Source organism: Vanacampus margaritifer, chromosome 2 (assembly GCF_051991255.1).
Source record: "Vanacampus margaritifer isolate UIUO_Vmar chromosome 2, RoL_Vmar_1.0, whole genome shotgun sequence".
NCBI lineage: Eukaryota > Metazoa > Chordata > Actinopteri > Syngnathiformes > Syngnathidae > Vanacampus > Vanacampus margaritifer.
Genome location: NC_135433.1, coordinates 36,014,979 through 36,032,539, shown reverse-complemented (window position 1 = coordinate 36,032,539; position 17,561 = coordinate 36,014,979). Strand labels below are relative to the sequence as shown.

The following is a 17,561-nucleotide window of genomic DNA, read 5'->3' as shown; positions in this document are numbered from 1 at the left end:
CTTTTTCTACACGAATGTGTGACAAATACTTTATTCACCTAATCTAAACACCCTCACAAACACACCCTCTCACTGTGCTAGCGTTAATGTCCCCCCCCCCCCACCCTCCGACTCCCACTGTCTCACTTCATTTCTCTTCATCTCCTTCTCCAATTTCTTTTTGCGCCCTCGTTCAGTCGGACCGTCTGCCGCTTTCACGGTCCCCCTCTTACTCCCCTAAATCTTCTTTCTACGGCTCACGGAGTGTCAATTTGGCAGCAGCATTCTTGAATTAGTTAGCAGGAAAAAATGGAAATAAACAAAATCCAGAAAGCATTTCAGACATTTTGCATTCATATAGAGTAGCACACACAAATTCTATATTTATATTTAGGAGCATATGAGTGTTTGTTTTTTTGTTTTGTTTTTTTCCTTGAGTCTCAAGCCAAACAATGTGGGAGGAAGAAGAGGATTTGTGAGACCAACTGCTACTTTATATCTGATTGAAGGCATAGTGGTATGCGCAAAAATAGAAGATGTGCGTGTGCATGTCAGTGCATGTCCAAATTCACTGCAGTGTGACCCTGTAACCGATTTAATACATTTATTCCAGTTATTTATTAAGTTATACATGATTATAAAATATATCCAATGCAATGCTTTACAAATCCTTTTCAACCAATATTTAATATAATACATTATAAACTAAATATATTTAACTAATTTGCTCCCAAAAACATATAAAAACGTTTTATTTTAAATATTGCCATAGTCCCAAAAACATAGGTGTACGTTAAAAAAAAAAAAAAAGTTTTTTAATGCATTCTTATTTTGAATGTGATGCCTGCAACACATTCCGAAAAAGCTGGGACAGGGGCGTCAAAAGACTTGTTAAGTTGACAAATTCTCGAAAAAAAACCATCTGTTTGTATCGTTTCCGGTGGTCAACGGGTTAATTGGAAACAGGTGAGTGTCATGATATATATAATATATATCATATATATAGGAGCATCCCAAAAAGTTCCATGTGTTCACAATCAATAATTTAATTGGCTTTTCTGAGATGGCCTGAATCAAACTGTTAAAGTGTGATGTGGTCTGACGAATCCTCAATAAAAAATTTTGGGGAAATTATGGACGTTATGTCCTCTGGGCCAAAGAGGAAAAAGACCATCCAGATTGTTATCAGCGCAATGTTGAAAAGCCATCATCTGTGATAGGAGTGTGTTAGTATCCATGGCGTGGGTAACTTGCACCTCTGTAATGATGAAAGGGAATTTTTCTAATCTAAACCAAATGTGATCTTTTACTTAACAAAAATATTCAGGCAGTTTGCAAAGACTAAAGGCTAGATTAAAAATATATAGATATCGACCCTTGTGAGGATAAGCGGTTCAAATAATGGATGGATGGATAGATGGATTTTAAACTATTAAATTTACGACATGCATTATTTAAAATATTACAAAGCAATTTTCCATTTAGAGAGCAAGAGTGCTTCCTCGGAGTAGTATTTCTATTCAAAGGGCAGAATTGAGTTTAAATGTAGATTAGAGCACATTTTGTACATACAGGTTCTCTGCAGCCATGCTCTGAATTACAATTTAAAAACAGTTCCTGTCACTACAAATGTCTCTGCAATATAAGTGTAAAAATATCTTTTTATCTCTCACCAGGTCTCTTCATTTCTAATCCAAGCACGCCGGTCATAATTTACATGATCTTTCAGCAGCCATGGAAATATTAACAGGTCACTATTGCATGCATGCTGCTGTCGGTCCATTGAATGTGAAAGCATTTTTTTGTCTGCCGGGAGGCGAAGTTACTACATCAATCAATGCATCTATATATATGTAAGGTTAAGGTTAAAGAATCACTGATTGTCACACCCATCTAAGTGGGGTGAAATTCGTTCTCCGCATTTAACCAATCCACTGAGGAAGCGGTGAGCAACAGCAGGGGCTTGCGCTCGGGGGATCATTTTTGGTGATCTATCTAGGGCAGTGCTTCTCAATTATTTTTTGTTACGTCCCCCCCAGGAAGAAGAAAATATTTTGCATAGTGCTGTCAAAGTTAAAGCGTTAATTGATTAATTAATCACAAAAAATGATCGCATTAATCATGAATTAACGCAGATTAATCACACTAATAATTTTGACCACAGATTATCCTTTATTTTGGCAGCAGATGGCTACGTTTAAGGTAGCACAGATTGTGTTTGAGCAATAAACATAATTACGTGCATTAAAGTAAAGCATTTAAAAAATGTTTGCCTATCACATTTAGAATATTTGTTCATGTCAAAATATTGGGGTCATTTTTTTTCCCGTTTTAAATTATTTAATTATTAAGTACTTAACTGATTAGAAAAACAGGAGGATGAGCGTGTGCAGTGGGTCAAAAAATGTTGAAGACGTCCTCATAACATTAAATGTCAAAATAATTAACACATAACCGGTGCGCTTTAAATTTGGCGGGGGGTAAATTGTGATAAAAAAAAGAAGCCATTTCTTTATTCAGCAATTAATCGTGGTTAATCAAAATTCTAAGATGTGATTAATCTGATTAAAAAATGCAATTGGTTGACAGCTCAAATTTTGCAAAATGTTACTACTATTACTATAATTATTATTAAAAATATATATATAATAATATATATATATATATATATATATATATATATATATATATATATATATATATATATATATATATATATATATATACAACAACAAAAACTAAAACATTTTGCGCCCGCTGCCCTATTTGAGGAGGACTGATTTAGGGTCATAGGTGAGCTGAAGTCTATTTGAACAGATTTGGGCAAGAGGAAACATTCAAACCAGGATAGCTTGAGACAAGATCCCAACCAATCACCACTTGATTTTGAGATTGACATGTTAACCAGTAACCACCACATCACCATTCTGGCAGTATCACTTCATTAAAAAAAAAAAATAGAGCATGTAGTTTTACATGCTCTATTTTTTTATATGAATTATTGCAGTAATACTGACTTTGACAAAAAAAAAATTAATTTAAAGCTGATGCTTCGCAATTTCCATTTGTTTTACCTCTATTGTAATAGTTACTACAGAATGAAACCCCCTCATGTTACGTTCCAGAACACCCCTGAACTCTGATTGGCTGAACTAGTAAGTAAGTATTTTATCATAACACGTAGGATTTAAAGTCAAAACAACACCACAAAATGCCAGCAAACGGCAAAAACACTTTATATAAAATTAATAAAATTTTAAATTAATAACACTTACCAAAAAAAACAACAGCAAAAAACATGAACTGCCGAGACTAAGAACCCGGAACCCGCGATCTAATATCCTGTGAAATGGTAACAGCACAGATGAGAGTGGCTAACTTGTTGGGGGTTTTGTCTCACAGTTTTTGGTTTATATGCACAAGCACAACTCCTTGCAACAGGGGATAAACTGGAGCAGAATTATTATCAGTTTGTTGAATATATTATTTGCCAGTGGGGTCAAGGTAGGTCACAATTGTGACCAATGACATTGGTTTCTCCTTTCCTTTAAAAATAATTTCAGATTTTCATAATGAGTAGAGAAAGTCCAGAGAGGTTCAAGCTGGTAGGAGTATCAGTTTCCCATTATGCAGAACTTGAACATGAATAACTGTCAACTTTAATAGGCAGATTATGCGCATTGCAAAACTTCAATAAAAGTTGGAGATTTTGGGACAGTAAAAATCTGATATTTTGTCTGCACAGTTTGTATCATTATATCATGTGTGTTAAGTACTGTGGGAACCACGCAGAAGCAAAATATAGTGAAGCACGGACACAATTGGTCAGCTGGTCTCTCAACGTAATCAACAATTTTTTTTCAATGAGTAGAGCAGGAAAGGTGTAACCTGCTTGTCCAGATGGAACACTTGCTGATGGGTATACTTTCCGTAGAAGATGCATACATAATCAGAATTCTGAAAATGGGTATTCTGCTGTTTGGAGCAGATCAGTTTCCTGATTTATCATGTAGTTATATTTGATGTGGCAGGTGGTTAAGAGTCAGACTCAGGTAACAAGTGAACTCAATCGCAGGTTGAATGTGACTTGTAAGACACTATGCAAATTGGACAGCAATGTCGAGTTGTCGGCTCGCCTCGAACAATTGCTTGCCAATTCGGCTAATTGCCTATTGAGAGCTCCAATGACAGACTCGGGGCTGACTGAAATTATTTTGGGCCTGTTCCTAAAACAATAGCTATGTTGGACTCTTTCTCCTGGATCTTGATCATGCCGGACATTGAAGCTCCCTTAACTCTCTCACCCCATCATTCTCCGGTGCTTTGTGTTCGTGTTTAGGAGCCAGCGAGGTTGTCTCCATAGTAATGAGACGATGTATTTTGGTCTGCCGGCTGGGACAGAGGACACAGTCTTACACAGACACACTCATGATCATGCAAAGCACTACACAACTATTATCAATGGCTGAAATTCATTCTCTGCATTTGGCCCATCCAGTGAGGGACCGGTGAGAAGCAGGAGGGGCCACACTCGGGGATAATTTGGTGAATTAACCCTCCAATTCCAACCCAGAACGCTGAGTGTCTCATTTTTAATAGTCTTTGGTATGACCCAGCCAGGGATCGAATCCATACCCTCCCAGTTTCAGGGGGGACACTCTACCACTAGTTCACTGAGCTGGTATATAATAATCACAATATTGTAAAGTTTGACCATCTGCTGCAGTGCTGATACACCTAAAAAGTTGCTTTGAAATTCGAAGCACAAATAATTGCACACTATAACAAACTATTGTGCTTGGTGCTGATGCTTTTTTCACTTTGACTCTTGATATGAATAAATGAAATAAAAATGATAAAAGTACCTATATTTGCCATCTCAGGCACAGTGGCACTGTAGGGGCCTTCGTCAAAGACGGGTGGGTTGTCGTTGATGTCCTGCACCCGAATTATGAATTGTGAGGAGGGCTCGAGGGCACGGTCCGTCTGCCTGTCGGTGGCCGTGGCAATGAGACGGTACTCATCCTTCTCCTCACGGTCCAGTGGCTTGGTGACGTGGATGTTGCCTGTCTTCTCATCGATCACAAAGACAGAGCCAGCGCCCTCGCCACGTAGGACATATTTTGTGCGGCCGTCATTCCTGTCCATGTCGGTGTGAAGCTAGGAGGGAGAGAAAAGACAAGAAGGTAAAAATCAAGAATAAACAGTAGATTAAACACCCCATTCATCAGTTTTCTTTACACCTTATTCTGTTCCGGGTGGGGAAGTGACTGGACACCATCCCAGTTGACTGAGGCATGTGAATGACGACACTGCCAGTGATCTCAATTTAAAAATCATTCCGAAAAAAACTATCTGCGTATCCCCAGCAGACCTGCATAATATGCTGAATTCAAAAATATGCATGCAGTAAAATAATTACAGGTGTCAAAATTAGTACATTAATTTTGGGTTAATTTAAAGTTCCTTTTACGCCACAAATTTTTTAATGCGCGATTAATGCTTACTTGAAAAGCCTGTATTGAGGGAATTCCAGTCAACGCAGCAGACACACTCCACGTCAAAATTTAACAGTAATAAATTTAATAATAATGTCAAGTTGTATTGTTGTTGTATTTTACAATTTTAAAAATGTGCAGAACTTCACAAGTTACTTCATGTTAAAGATTAGATAGCTCTTAATATTACAGTTTTTCTCTCGAGGTTTGGCACATTTCTTGAAACTGAGACGACATTTTCAAAATTCAATGGACAAATCCCAAAACTACTCTACAATTGGTCTCAACTGAAGGGCAATTCTCATGGCTTTCATCAAATTGCAAATTGCCTCAGTGGATCGGTGCAAATAGTTGTGTACATTTAGCCTACAGTTAGCACAATGTGCCCACATTTAGTACATTTTCCAAATGGATAGATCTTTCTGATCAAACTGGATTAGTTGTTTTTCAGTCTAATGGCTGTCCTCTCCAAAACATGTCAGCAAGATTCCAGTGTGTAAGTCATAATATGCAAAATCATCTGTTCAATTGTCAAAATTAGTCAAGCATATCACAGGGGATCAGTGTGGAGGATGATTGAGACATTTAGACAATTATTTTCCCTCGTAGCATTGCAAGGGAAAATATCAGCTGTGACGTGGATGAAAATCTTTGGCCAAACAAAGAGCAGCGTATGGATGGCCAAGAGGGGGAAGGTGACGATAGTGACTACACAGTAAATTCTATGGAGTAAATTTGACTCTATTTAGGTATAATTTTAGTTATTAGTTTTTCATGAATATACAGATTTCGGTTTACACTTTCGTTGCACTTTAATGTGTAAGTAACTTTGTGTCAATAAAAAGTGTTGCAATTTCCTTGACTGTGAGTGGAGTATGTCAAACCGCAAACTTTAAGAACTGCTCTTGTAAAATCCTTTTTTCCCCTCAGTTTTATATATAATTGTATTTTGTTAGCTGTTGTGAGAAAACATTGAATGATTTTGACTTGCGGTGCTCACAGAATGCCAAAGGGACGATACATTTTGGGGGCACTGACTACTTGTATGCAAGGTTATTATCGTAAATGAAAACAAACGAAATAATGAAAACTAAAATTAGAAAACCATTTCCGTTAACGAAATAAAAATAAAAACGAGCACGTTTTTTGAAAAACGATAACTAACTAAAACGCCATTGTCTGTTCACAAAACTAACTAAAACTAACTAAAACTAACTATAATCGTAGCAAGAATGTCCTTCGTTTTCGTATTTGTAAGCTTTATGTAATTATTTAATATGTACAACACGGCTCTGATGGTTTTACGACAGTTGAACAGCTGTATGGCAACTCTGCGTCTAACACGTTAACGATGACGGCCTGCTAGTTTAAAAAAAACACACACACAATAGTAAATCAGCATGGCGAAAGTTGGGCGAAACGGGACAGCCCCATTTGGGATTATTTTGAATATGATAGCGTGAAACCAAATGCATGGTCACGGAAACGGATCGCATGTACGGCACATTGCTCAAGGGGAAAAAAACCACAAATTTAGTACATCTGAGAAATATATGGCCATCTTTCTCTTTCAATCTCTCGCTCTCTCTCTCTCTCTCTCTCTCCATCTGTCTCTCTGTCTCTCTGCCCGTCTCTCTGTCCATCTCTCTGTCCCCCTCTCTCCCTCCCTCCCTTGTTATGATAAAAGTCAGGAAAAGCCTGTTAGAGAAATTTAACTTTCTAGAATGGTGACAAACTGCTCCACCGAAAAACTGATATGGGGGTGACTAGACTTTATAACCACAGTAAGTGTAGCAGGGTTTACAGTATGTAATGGATTTTTTTACATATATTTTTTTTTTTTACCGGTCTTGTTGTCACTTTAGAAGCAACATTAATGCACTTTCTTGGACTTAATTGCACTTAAGATCAAGTGGGCTGTTGTATTTGTTCATTGTTACAGCATGGCCATGGTTATTTATATATTGTTCTTTCAGTTAATACATTTTCAAATTTGATCTTTTTTGTTTGAGTTTTTAATCAGCAATACTTATAGTGACCTTAAAACAATCTTGCACTAAACAAATGACACAATATATAATAAAAAAAAACTACAACTAAAACTGAAACTAATCAAAACTAAACTGAAACTAAGCATTTTCCCAAACACTAAAACTAATAAAAACTAAAAAAAATCTATTCTAAAAACTAACTAAAACTAACTGAATTTGGGGGGAATTCCAAACTAAATAAAAACCAAACTATAAAGAAAAACCCCAAACTATAATAACCTTGCTTGTATGACATAGACATTTGATTTTGACACATACAGTAGGTGAGCTGTTTTGGGAGAGATATGAGCTTTTACAGATGATCCAAAGAATTGAACAAAATCATCCAAGTTCTTTTTGGCAAAAGAACTAAGTGAATGCAGATAAGCCAAAGCAATTGAGGAGGATCTTTGCGGTTGTGACTATACCGACTCTTTGTTTGGGAAAGGAACTTGGAGTGAAGCATGTGTGAGCAATTTTGGGATAGTTATGTGCTTTTGACAGGTTGTGCACAAATGTAAGTCTGTTTGGCCAAATGAGCTTGCAGTTTTAAAAATGTCATCTCAGTTTCAAGAAACGTGCCAAACCTATGGAGAAAAACTGTCAAATAAAACTGCAATGAGCTGTCATCAACGTCTTACAAATGCAATTATGCCATCTAGTGGCAGAAAATGACCTCAACACAAATCAATATCACACCTTTTTTCTTTTTTTTACAGTACACGGCATCTTTTTAATTTTACCTACATTTGAATGATTATATGAAATATTATAAAATTACTGTATCAATGATGTAGCCATATTCTATTAGTTTAACTTTTTTTTTTTTACTTTTATGTTAACAAGAGAATGAAAATTTGGGGGGGAAAAGATTTTACTGTACATTTAGAACAAAATTTGTGATTAATCTTGAGTTAACTATTTAAGTCATACGATTAATCACTATTAAAAATCTTAAATTTCCCACAAACACAGTTTATTTGCATGACTATGCTCTTCTCTATGCTCATATAGTATAGAAGTTATAAAACCCGTTCCATTTAATCTCAGTCTTATTGACAACAGTCCCCTCTGAAAGCCTCTTGTCACATTCAAGCAGCTACTGAGAGTAGGAAATTACCAGCATATGCGCATGGAGAGTGCTCTGGCTGTTTAATGAAAACTCCAAATCAGAGGAATAATGAACAGTCGACCAATCAATTATTCCCTAACTAATAGGAATGTATGGGGATGAGTCCAGAGTGCACAGTAGAGAGACAAGCTGTATCGATCTCAGCCTTCTGTTGAGTTTTATTAGATTAACTCCTAGTGGGATGCGAGCGGAACGGAGCAGCCGGGGCGTCTGCTGATGGTAATATCAGGGAACAATCTCCCCTCAACAGCATCAAGCACATAGCACAAGATTCAATCACAACATGTGCACATTAGTGGCTTGAATGGCACCTGTGACAAAAATAATAAGAATGCACAATTCATCCCAACATCTTATGTGAAACAGCAAAGGCTACTGTATAAGCCGAGGAAAGCAATGTTGCATGGCAACAGCAAAGTACGTTGGCTATAAAAACTAAAATGAGATTTGGCTACTGTGAATCAACATTTACTGTACTTTGAAAAGGGTTTATTACGAACACTTTTTCAAAAAGCAAGCTGTTGAATGTAGAACTTAGTGGTGGTCAGGAGTCAGGAGTTTTTTTAAATGACTTTTATTAAGATACAAATTCAAAAAAAATAAAAAATAGACAACAGTGTTTTGGATGAGTACCAAGGAGAAAGTATGATGTTCAACACAACAGTGATGAAGTAAAACGTCTTGCAAATACATGTCAGTTACTCTGTGTAGGATTTTGCTCAAATATATCTTTAAAATAGCCTTTATATGTGACCATTTATAACTCAAATATCTTCTGGTTAGCAGATGCAACACCTTAGCTGTTCACAATGGGTAGCTACTCCTGCAAGCCTCAGGCCAATAGTTTTCATAATGAATTCAGGTTCGACTATCCCACCCTGTGCGGATGTGACTTCATGTGCATTGTCGTCTTAGCGCATTGTCTCACATCGTCACGATCAAAGATGGGAAGTAACAAAATAAAAATACTTTGTTACTTTACTTGAGTAGTTTTTATCAGTACTTTGTACTTTCCTGAGTATTTATTTTTTAGACTACTTTTTACTTTTATCCATTACACTTTAACATGATTATCCGTAATTTTTACTTGATACATTTTCAAAACGAGGTAGTTACTTCTTTTTTTTTTTATGCACGAGAATGATTAAAATACTTGGCCTGGAAGAAATCATATGAAGCATTACAGGCATCCTACCTTGTGATTGTGATCGTGATTGTGCTCACATGACGTGCAAATGGCTAGATTAGAACAACCCGAAAAAAAATGAGGGCAATGCACGCCGCCACTGCAGAAGATAATTATTTGAACTTGATAAGAAAAACGCTGTTCTTTGTACTCTAAATGTAAGAAGTGATTATATTGGCATTTGGAAAGAAATGTAGCAGTTTATCTCAAAATTGCCCACTTTTCGATCGTATCCGAGGGTGAAAAGTAAAGCGGACGGTGATGTTTATCAAGAAAGAAATGCCAAGAATGGTTGAAATGGATGAAAATGGATGAAAAAGAACGATGTAGAAATCCTAACTTAGAACAACCATTGAACAATAAAACAACATACATTAAGTATTTTATAAGTTTATGAAGAGAACAGATAGATCCACCTGTGCCCACTTTTCCAAATAGGTCATTTTTGCCCACAACAGTCGTCACTGCATTTCAGGCACCAACTCTGTCAGGTGCTTCAGACATTCTGTCCCTGCTGACTATGTGCTGACTAATAATCTATTTTCTAAATGTGGGTCTTATCATCGCTGCTATGTTTACTGAAGCCCACACGACACCTACATCAACCGAATATTTATGGCAGAGATTCTGTTGAAGACAGCTTGCACTGAAACATGTCATCCCCATGAATGATCATATTTCACGTCAGCATTCACATACGCATGTGAGCCATTTATAGCAAGACAGAAGAAGAATTGTTGGAAAGACCACAAGTTCTCTCCAACGCCCAACGCAGAATATCAATCTAAAAATGTATCTATGCAGTACTCATATGAGCAACAAGTGAAAGTTTGTAGCTTGTTCTTCAATTTTAAAATGGCCACATTAGCCAGGTAAATACTTTTTCCAGGTTGGCTCAACATGGAATAGCCCTGAAAAAATGATGTACTGTAAATGATTGTTGAATTCTTCAAATGGATTGTGTGTACCTGCCCATTTGTTTTGGACTCAATCCCTCATAATCATCAATTAGCACCTTTGCCCAATCACTTCCTGGGTCTACAATGGCTATTTCACCTCAACACAAGCCAATGGCCCGTGACAGCACCTTGTCAGTAAAAGCTATTGTCCAATCTCTCTTTTCTTCGCCTGGTTCCCCATCAGTGAAAATCAACAGAAGTTCTGGTGCAGAATCAATCTCTCACACTACCCTTTTTTTCATTCAATGGCAGTATTGCATCAACATTTGTTTGTATAAACTCACTTACACTAAATTCTAGAGGTATGGCCTATTATGAATTGAACAACAAATTTTGAATTAGACAATAAAATTAATTCTAAAACAGGAGAACGTTACGAAAGTGACCTTATTGTTGAGAAATCCAAGTCAACATAACTGTCATTGTGCATGTTAAACATTGTGCATGTTAATCGCAATTAGACTGGTAAAAACAAAAATATATAGCTGATTCCAGCCATGTTGTAAAACAGTTGGGATGATTTTGATGGCTTTCACATTAACAGGAATTAGTTTTATCTTTTGTATTTTTACTCAATTCAAATTACAACTAGCAATCAACTTTAGGCAAGGCAACTGTATTGATATAGCACATTTCATACACAAGTTAACTCAATTTGCTAAAGACAAAAACTAATGGACTGACCAGGTCATGGCACCAATTGAGAAGTTCTGAAGGGAAATTTCACCGGTTCTTTTATAATTAATGCTCTCTATACTAATAATAACAAGTATATCACTGCATATTCTCAGCTGAACTATTTACTGGACGCCAGAAAGATTGAGTATGCAGCTGTAGAACCTTTTTTGCTGAATGCGGAAAAAACGTCGAATCTGTCCAAAAATAATTTCTACTCTTGCACTGTCTTGGCTGCCCACCCACACGAGGGAAAGTGGCTCATCTTAGCCCATGTCACAATGTGTGACCCAATTGTCTTAACTGGATTTAACTTGATATAGTGTATGGGCCAGAGTGAAGATGGATGGTAAGATGCCGAGTCAAGAGGACGGGTCACTGCAACACAACGGCCTAGCTCATGTCACCTATCTAATTATTAAAAGGCCTAAGCTAACGCCCACTTGTGCAGGTAATTATGCAACCTTAAGGTCCCTTTAAAACATGTTTTGAAAATGTTTTCATTAACACATATTTTAGTTTTCCATCATTCTCCATCTTATGATGTGACCAAAAACACTAGGGCAATGGACCGACCAGAACCTCCTGGGAAGCCTGCTTTCTCTCGCCTTAGAATGAAGAGCCATTAACAATCAAAGCCTTAACAGCCCTGCTGCTTAACGACGGGACTTAATGAGCTTCTTAATGAAGCCCAGCATCATTACCAGAGTGAGTGGTGGCAGTTGTGATCGAAAGGTTTCCTCAAATTCATTCTACAGCAGGGGAAGCTTCTGCTTCAAATCTATTTAACACTGACCTCTCAGCGTTATCTATGCCCCAAAGATTAATACAAAGCAATAAAAACAAAAACTATTTTGCGGGTTTGAGTCTTGGCTTCCTGTTTGGGCTTTACATGAGTTAAAGATGTCCTAACATGAGCTTTGCAGCGACAACAACCATCCTCTGGATGCCCTCATACTGTATCAAATTAATTGTTTGCAAAATTCTGCCTTATTCTACAAACACAAGCTCCACAAGATGGTCTACTGTTAGCCCAGTTTCAAACAGGCGAATTTTGGTGGGCGTGGCCAAAGCTTGTCCGATTCCAAGCGCTTTTGTTTACAAAATCAGTTGGTCGTAGCCAAAGCTTTGCTGCACCACCCGCTTAAGTCTACAAACTGTCTTTCATGTCTGCACTTGAAAAAATATTGATAGGCTACATGCTTTTTTGCTCTTTAGTTTTAATAGATGATCACCAAATGCCACCTTTCTGTAAAAAAAATGCCATTACAACAGGCATCATTCATTACATTATTCTCTGTCTCACAAACTCGGTTGCCGCTTCCCACACGGCTGTTCTTCCACTCGCAGAAGCAGCGAGGCAGGACCCGGTCGGGCGGCGGTGGACCTTTCCGAGAGAAAAAGCGGAGGTCCCCGCTCGGCCGGCGGTGAGACCAACTGGTCCCCGGTCTCTCTTGCGAAAGTCCCCCGACAGCGGGGCAGCACGGGGCATGTCTCGCTGCCGAACAGCTTCCGCAAGCCAGTGGCAGGCAGCGCAGGACCCACCTCGCTGCCGAGCGGCTTCTGCAAGCCAGCGAGCAGAAACCATCCATTCTTTGCACTCTCGTGAAGGTCCACTGCCGCTCGCAGTGCCAACCAGTTGCTGCAAGTATAATCAGGGTTGGGGAATCGAGGTCCAGAAAGTAAAAACCCTGCCACAGATTGGCTTTTGCCACAGGTGCTTCTACTTAACTGGGAGGTAAACAACTCATAGAAGCACCTGTTGCAACAGAGTGTGACATACCTTAATTAGCCTTTGTACCATATTAGTTTTACATAAAATAATTGAAGCACCTGTGGCTAAAGTCAAACTGTTTCACGGTTTGTTCTGTCTGGACCTGGATTTCTCAACCCTTATTATAATCAAGGTGGGGGGGAACGGTTCAAAATTGTGAGGGTGGCGTTTGCGCTGAGCTAGTGACGTATAAAACCGATCTGCTCAAACTGCTTGTTTGAGAGTGCTGTTTGAGCTCTGTTGACACAAACTGCCATAGGCAAGGGAAACATGGGTTGTTTTCGGGACGGCGTGGCGTGGTAAGATTGTGGGTTCAACCTCACCACTGGTAGCCATGTCGAAGTGTCTTTGAGCATGACACTGAACCCCGATTTGCTCCCAGTGGACCTGGCATCGCCTTGCATGGCAGCAGTCGACCACTGGTGTATGAGTGTGTGTGTGAATGTGAGGCTTAATTGTAAAGCGCTTTGGGCACCATATGGTGTAGTTAAAGCACTATATAAATGCAGTCCATTTACCATTCCTCACAACTCTGTGGACTTAGTCAGGGTGGGGGAATGCATATTATGATAAAAACCTCAAAAAATTGCAATTTTAATTTCAAGTCCCCTTTAAAATACTTTGGCAGAACCAAGCAAGCTTTTCACCCTGAAAATATGCAAGCATTTTTTGCCCCCAAAATATGCTTGTTGGCTAAATTCTTATGAATTATTAAAAAGCAGAGATGCAATGCCACCGAATCGGACCCTCTCAACGCTTCCCTCCCTGGGAATGAATCTGTCTTACTGCCGGCAATGCTGACTAAAACTCTGGCACCGGACGTTCCGGGACCGAACAGCCCGCATCAGGGGACTCGATATCCCGTAGACCCAAAGCAGAACACGGTCAAACGCCTTCTGCAAATCCACAAAACACATGTAGACTGGTTAGGCAAACTCCCATGCAAACCCGAGGACCTTGCCGAGGGTGTAGACCTGGTCCACTGTTCAACGGCTGGGACGAAAATCACACTGCTCCTCCTGAATCCGAGATTCGACTTCCCGACGGACCCTCCTCTCCAGCACCCCTGAATTGAAATTGACCCCGCTAGAGATGGAACACACCTTCGGTCCCGCTTCTTAAAAAGGGAGAACACCAACCCGGTCTACCAATCCAGAGGCACTGCCCCCGATGTCCACGCGATTTTGTAGAGGCATGTCAACCACGACAGCCCCACAACATCCAGAGCCTTTAGGAACTCCGGGCGGATCTCATCCACCCCCGGGGCCTTGCCACCAAGGAGCTTTCCAACCACCTCAGTGACTTTGACCCCAGAGATACGAGAGCCCACCTCAGAGACCGCTTCTTCAAAGGAAGGCGTGTCGGTGGAATTGAGGAGGTCTTCAAGTATTCTCCCAAACCGATTCACAACGTCCCGAGTCGAGGTCAGCAGCACCCAATCTCCACTACACACAGTGTTAATGGTGCATTGCTTTCCTCTCCTGACACGCCGGATGGTGGACAAGAATTTTTTCTAAGCAATCCGGAAGTCGTTTTCCATGGCCTCATGGAACTCCTCCCATGTTCGAGTTTTTGCCTCAGCGACCACTGAAGCTGCATTCCGCTTGGCCAGCAGGTTCCTGTCAGCTTCCTCCGGAGTCCCACAGGCCAAAAAGGCCCAATAGGACTCCTTCTTCAGCTTGACGGCATCACACCAGATGGTTTGAGGATTGCCGCCACGACAAGCACTGACCACCTTGCAGCCACAGCTCTGATCGGCCGCCTCGACAATGGAGGTGGGGGACATTGAGTCCGAGTGGACCATGTTCCGCACCTCCATTGTCGAGGCGGCCATATATGGTATGATAAACGATGACCTCTCAACCATGTTGTTTGCTTGCTATGGGGTGAAAGTAGTTTTTCATTAATACTGACAGTAAATAAAATGTTCTTTACTAAAACAGATTATTTAAAAGTTTGCATTCCGGTTAATTTTACATTTGTTCTTTATACAGCAATATAAATGTATTGTGGCAAAGTATCAAGTGATGTAAGAATATTGCATCCCTGTGAAAATCGCAGGAAAGTCACAGGTATCAAAAATATTGACTGATTTGAAGATTTGGTTCTTTTGTTAATTTAATGTCAAGATTTGGCAAGTCTCCCTCAAAAGATCAGCTTCACAATGTTTTTCACTCAGCTGCATACATAGTATACAAACAATACTATACAACACCAGCTACCAGATATATTTCAGATTAAGTATATTAATAGCATCACAGCTCATAACGTCTGTACTACATACCCCCTGATGAAACCAATGGTCCCACACATACAAATACAATGATGTGTTGCTTCTACTTGGGAAAAACATTTTTTGGTCTGATAAGCTTCCCATCTCCTTCTTTCTAGGTTGCAACACCCTTTGAATGTGTTTATATGTAACCATGCGCATTTAAATCATGACGAAAGGAGGGAAATAACCTTGTACCAACTGCTATGGTATATTTGGAGGTAATTTCTATAACTATATAACTATTAAGCACTGTGAAAATTGCCCGTCGAAAGCAGATTTTTATTTTTACTGATGTATTATACAGTCCTCCGATTTGCTGGTAATCCACATTCAAAAATGTAAGTATTAGTCATGTAGTCATTTGATAGATTGGGTTTTCGTGTAGTGAGACCAAAAAAATTTAATGGAAAGAGAAGTTTTCTTAACTTACTAACTTTCTAAACTCGGGCCTTACTTAGAGCTGCCTCTGCTTTGTTAAACGTCACAAAAATGAAGAAGAAGAAAAAACGGTACATGTGTCTCCGAAAATGACTGAGTGTTGTGAAAATGGCTATGTGGAGGTGAAAAAGACTTGGAAACCTGGGGACCCTACTTTTAAAACCAGTGGGCAGTATTTTATTTTTAAATGGCTTGATCAGAACCATCAAAAACCCAAAACGGGTCACAATACTGCCTAGGAGGTTAAGCAAGACATGACATTTTTGTTTAATTACAGCAGTTTACTTGTTCACCAGTTTCGGAACAAATCCATTTGCGAGGCCGTCATCATTCTTGGTGAGCAGTGAACATTTTTGTGACTGTGGTATTGAAGAAAAGGAGTTGTAGGAGGTGTGTCACAGAACACTTAACTGAACATCCTTCTTGAAAGCCTTGGTGGATAAAAAAGGAAGTAAATCGGCATGCCATAAACACACGTGTGGAACACAGTAGGCCTAATTGGTCCTTAATTCTGTGTGGCAATTTTGTCAAAACCACCACAATTGAATGTATAATTTTTTAACCGTACACATTAAACATCATATTAGAATGAAAACAGACCTTTTTCACAACCCTTTGCCTCCAGTCAACATCCATACATTGTGACAAATTTTTGTAATTTCGATGTACTTGCCTACAAGATCCTCCAAGAATTTGGATGAATTTTTGAGCAAAAACGAACATTATTCTCAAGAAATTACAGCAATCCTCCATATGCACATATGTTGCTTAGGCTGCATAATAAATCATAAAAAAACAAGCTCCATTTTCCCCATTAATGTTTGAGTGGTTGCTGAATAAAGTCAACAGGATTCAGGCATGAAATGCCAGTTGGTGCAGTGTGGTTGTAAAGGGCATTAGCGCTCTGAGAGTGCACAGGTGATAATATCCCTGTCTGAAAGCAGCACAGGCTACTAATCATCCTATGCGTGGCAAATTTAAAAGAACTGCAAGCAAATGGGACAACTACAAGCACAACAGGCTTATCTAAATTCTGTCACGTGGATACTACAAGTATCACAGAGGGCTGAGAGTAAGCCAGCTCTTTAATATTAGCCATGGAGTGTGAAGCAGAGCAATAGGGAGAGCCTATCGATTTACAGCATGCCCGCCAATTCAGAGAGGTGTCTCAAGAAAGAGCAGCAATACGGCAGCAACATTCATCTGTGAGAGGGCCCACATGAGTCGAGAGAGCCTGAAATTATATCACGCTTTGTGGCCAGAAAACCAAATGACATAGATTGCTTTAAAGCAATTAAAGGGACACGATGTGGATGGAGATATTGACACATATCCTTAAATCAACTAAATAATCAACGAGGTTTTGGGATAGGTGCATTACTTCCATCTGAATCTCAATTCAAGACCTTTTGGACAATACTAAGTTTGCTCTAGCTTGACAATTTGTCTTACTCTTAGTGGTTCTTAACCTGGGTTTGAATTTTCTGAACTGAAGGTGAAGAGAGCCAGATTCAACGAAAAGGCTACTCTCGCTGTTCATTTTGTTCTTCAGTAAGTCCTATACTACCAATGTCAAGGGTTGGCAAAAAAGAATTGTCAAAAGGGCCATTTTACG

General features: G+C 39.1%; 1 protein-coding gene across 2 annotated transcripts in view; it reads right to left on the bottom strand.

The window, feature by feature from the left end:
* Window positions 1-17,561, bottom strand: part of cdh24b (cadherin 24, type 2b) — a 216,280-nt gene that overhangs the window by 86,822 nt on the left and 111,897 nt on the right. For both annotated transcript variants that reach the window (XM_077557222.1, XM_077557223.1), the window contains one exon: window positions 4,845-5,139. In XM_077557222.1, the coding sequence (XP_077413348.1) occupies window positions 4,845-5,139 (295 nt within the window). The remainder of the gene's footprint in view (window positions 1-4,844; window positions 5,140-17,561) is intronic.